The sequence below is a fragment of the Malania oleifera genome, chromosome 7, assembly GCF_029873635.1.
Source record: "Malania oleifera isolate guangnan ecotype guangnan chromosome 7, ASM2987363v1, whole genome shotgun sequence".
NCBI classification, from domain to species: Eukaryota; Viridiplantae; Streptophyta; class Magnoliopsida; order Santalales; family Ximeniaceae; genus Malania; species Malania oleifera.
In genome coordinates, this window is record NC_080423.1 from 21,930,664 (window position 1) to 21,932,447 (window position 1,784).

At 42.2% G+C, this 1,784-nt stretch overlaps 1 protein-coding gene across 1 annotated transcript; it reads left to right on the plus strand.

Annotated features, from left to right (window-relative positions):
• The first annotated feature begins 373 nt into the window (after window positions 1-373).
• On the plus strand, window positions 374-1,374 carry LOC131159783 (uncharacterized protein At1g66480-like). The gene has a single exon (XM_058114951.1). The coding sequence runs from the start codon at window positions 406-408 to the stop codon at window positions 1,021-1,023; it is 618 nt and encodes a 205-aa protein (XP_057970934.1). The 5' UTR covers window positions 374-405; the 3' UTR covers window positions 1,024-1,374.
• The last annotated feature ends 410 nt before the right edge of the window (window positions 1,375-1,784 follow it).

The window sequence follows — 1,784 nt, forward strand, 5'->3', positions numbered from 1 at the left end:
CATCCGCAAATCCACATCCCAAGTTTTCCAATGGTACACACTGCCCCTTTGTCCCACATCCCATAATAGCAACCAAACGGGGTAAAGGCATCCCTTAATGGGAATGTTTAAAAGAAAAAAGGAAAAAAAGGAAAAGCGATGAAAAAGTTAAGCCAACTTTACATTTATTTGTCTAGCATATCCAGGAGAGAAATCCTGTCGTGCTGAAATTGAGTTTTCCCACCTAGCTAGCTTCCTTTATTTTATTACCAATAACAGTACCCATGATGCAGATATCTTGTGGGAATGACGTTCACGGGGGGAATTTAATTTCCATGGATTCACACCTGGCACTGGTTAAATATAAATAAGCAGCTTGTGGAAAATCCTTCTCCAAAAGCAGGAAGGGAAAAGCTAGCGAGGGAGATGGGAAACAGCATTGGAGGAAGAAGGAAGGCAAAGGTTATGAAGATTGACGGCCAAACCTTCAAGTTAAGGACTCCCGCCCGAGCCCAGGACGTGGTCAAGGACTATCCAGGACATGTGTTGTTAGACTCAGCTGCAGTTAAGCAGGTCGGCCTCCGGGCTAGGCCACTGGAGCCACAAGAAGAGCTCAAGCCCAAGAAAATTTATTTCCTAGTAGAATTGCCCGAGTTTCCTCGCGAAAAGGCACCACGTCGGGTGCGGTCCGGCGTGCAAATGAGCGCGAAGGACCGCCTCGAGTGCCTAATGTTGTCGAGGAGATCGGTCTCTGACCTTTCCCTCATCGGCCGGGTCAGTGCCAGTGTCGCGCCTGATGGGACTGACACCGGAACGATGAGAGTGAAATTGAGGCTGCCTAAGGCCCAAGTGGATAAGTTGGTGGCCGAGAGCAAGGATGAGGCGGAAGTGGCGGAAAAGATTGTCGATCTTTATGCAGGCGGAGTCGAGGACTTTGCGGCCGAGGGAAGCGAAGGGTCATCGCTGCAGGGGGAAGGGGAGTGGAAGCCTGGGCTAGACAGCATTAGAGAGAGGTCTCAGAGGCCAGAGGTACGTTTTGGCTGAAGATCATGTCGTATTATCTCCAATTCTTTTGGCAGAATTAGTTGATGTCAAGAGCATAGGTAGAAGGTCCTTTTAGGATTAGAGATCAAAGATTTTTATTTGTGGTACTGAAGAGGGTGCCTTGTAATATTGTAATGCTCAGATGAAATTGTAAATACATCTTTACTGGGTAGGAGCGTAGGAGGCTTCTTTCCTTCCCATGTCAAATTATGAGGATTACTGTTTAATTGTTTAGTGATTGTTGTGAAATCAGGAGGTGTTGGAGATGCAACTTGCTTTATATACATATATATTTATTTCCACTTCATGATGAAATAGATTGTAATGTTAAGATGATGTATTTTTCCAGAATAATGGTTATTCGTTGCGATTGCAAGCAAGGTTAGGGATAATTTTTTTTGCATTAGAATGAGATGGGTTATGATTCGATGTCCTGTTTTTAAATAAGATCTTGAGGATCGAATCTTAGTCATTCCATTCTCAAGGATAAGATTTGCTAAAAAAGATTGTGTCAAAATATTAAATGGTTCGAGTGTAAAGCAGGGATAAGATTGATTGGATTGATAAACGCTTTCCTCTACAGTTGTGAAAATGGTTTACGTAAAATACAATTCATCTAGAATGAATACGAAAATATAGTTTATTCCAAATGGTAATTTATTTGAATCAAAGATCCGATATGCATAGCTTTTTTCTTCTCTTTTCTTTTCTTTGAAATTTCGTTTAAACATTGTTTTATGTATTGTTTAGCCAAGTCAAAA

Bases quoted from the DNA above. Each gene is read 5' to 3' on its own strand.
- LOC131159783 (XM_058114951.1), top strand. From the start codon at position 406: ATGGGAAACAGCATTGGAGGAAGAAGGAAGGCAAAGGTTATGAAGATT.